Source organism: Cebus imitator, unplaced genomic scaffold (assembly GCF_001604975.1).
Source record: "Cebus imitator isolate Cc_AM_T3 unplaced genomic scaffold, Cebus_imitator-1.0 Scaffold318, whole genome shotgun sequence".
Lineage (NCBI taxonomy): Eukaryota > Metazoa > Chordata > Mammalia > Primates > Cebidae > Cebus > Cebus imitator.
In genome coordinates this window covers 2,293,530-2,294,715 of record NW_016107633.1, presented here as the reverse complement: position 1 = coordinate 2,294,715, position 1,186 = coordinate 2,293,530, and the positions used below count along the sequence as shown (strand labels likewise).

The 1,186-nt window shown below is 43.3% G+C and overlaps 1 protein-coding gene across 6 annotated transcripts in view; it reads right to left on the bottom strand.

The window, feature by feature from the left end:
- Positions 1-617: 617 nt before the first annotated feature.
- The window catches only part of SLC7A9 (solute carrier family 7 member 9), a 32,711-nt gene continuing 32,142 nt past the window's right edge, over positions 618-1,186 (bottom strand). For 5 of the 6 annotated variants that reach the window (XM_037729801.1, XM_037729803.1, XM_037729800.1 and 2 more), the window contains one exon: positions 618-830. In XM_037729801.1, the coding sequence (XP_037585729.1) occupies positions 633-830 (198 nt within the window). In that variant the 3' untranslated portion in view covers positions 618-632. The remainder of the gene's footprint in view (positions 831-1,186) is intronic. The other variant, XM_037729804.1, reaches the window with a different exon arrangement.

Sequence of the window (1,186 nt, the reverse complement as noted above, 5' to 3'; positions counted from 1 at the left end):
AGGGACACGTGGGGCTGTAGCTAGTGGGAGTACACTTAGAGTCGAGTTGGTGGTGAGACCTCATTTCCTCAATTTGCATTGATGATGTTGGCTGAAGGGTTTCTCCTTTGCTATCCTACAGGCTCTATCTGTTTCTAGGAGGGATTTTGTGCAGATTACAACTCTATGCTACCATAATGATTTTGCCTGTGATGACTTGACTGCGATGGGTCTGCCCAGCTCCAGGCAGCCTGCGCCATGACTCAGCCGATGCCAGAGACTTGTCCATAGTCAAGACACAGGCCAGAAAGGACCACTGGACATATCTCTGAAAACAAAGTCCTAAAGCTAAAGATGGTAACCTTATTCTTGTCCTAGTTTCTTAAGCCCTTAGCTTACCTAACTTTTTCTTAATGTCTGTCATCATAAGAAGTAAATAGCACAGTTGAGAGAGAAGTGGACCTCTTTGGTTACAGAAACAGGCCACAGGTATTCTTAATCACTTAAAAAAATGAATAATAAGGTAGCTAATTGGATCATAAACTATGCTATGAAGAGTAAACTCCATTCTAAAATATTTTAAAAGAATCAAGTCAGATTGGAACTAGAAGGCATGCCCCTAGCATTTGAAAGAGTTACCTCTATCTCATTCATTACAAAAAACCCAAAGCCACTTGTGACTTCTGGGAATCCAAGCTTACCTTGATAGGCCTTTCCAGGTCCTTCTTTGTAAATCTCATCACAATGAGTCCCAGAAACGTCAAGCCATAAAAGAGCCACGAAGCAAAGCTGAAATAATTGACTAACGAGTTTATGTCACCAGGGATGATATAAATAGTTGCTATGACACCCTGATAGAAGAACGAAATCGTTGGTCATTAGTACACAAAACACTGTTCTCATGTCACAGAAGACCGAAGCAGCAGTTTTTCTTGTGATTTTAGCATGAGAGGAACTTCCTAGGCATCCCTTGACAGTTGGGGTCAAACTGACTTTGGCTATGATAGCTCTTTTCTATGAAGCCTGCAGAAAATACCCGCCATCATGCCCGGCTAATTTTCGTATTTTTAGTAGAGATGGGGTTTCGCCATGTTGACCAGGCTGGTCTCGAACTCCAGACCTCAGGTGATCCACCTGCCTTGGCCTCCCAAAGTGCTGGGGTTACAGGCGTGAGACACCATGCCCGGCCAGTAATTGCGGTTTTTTT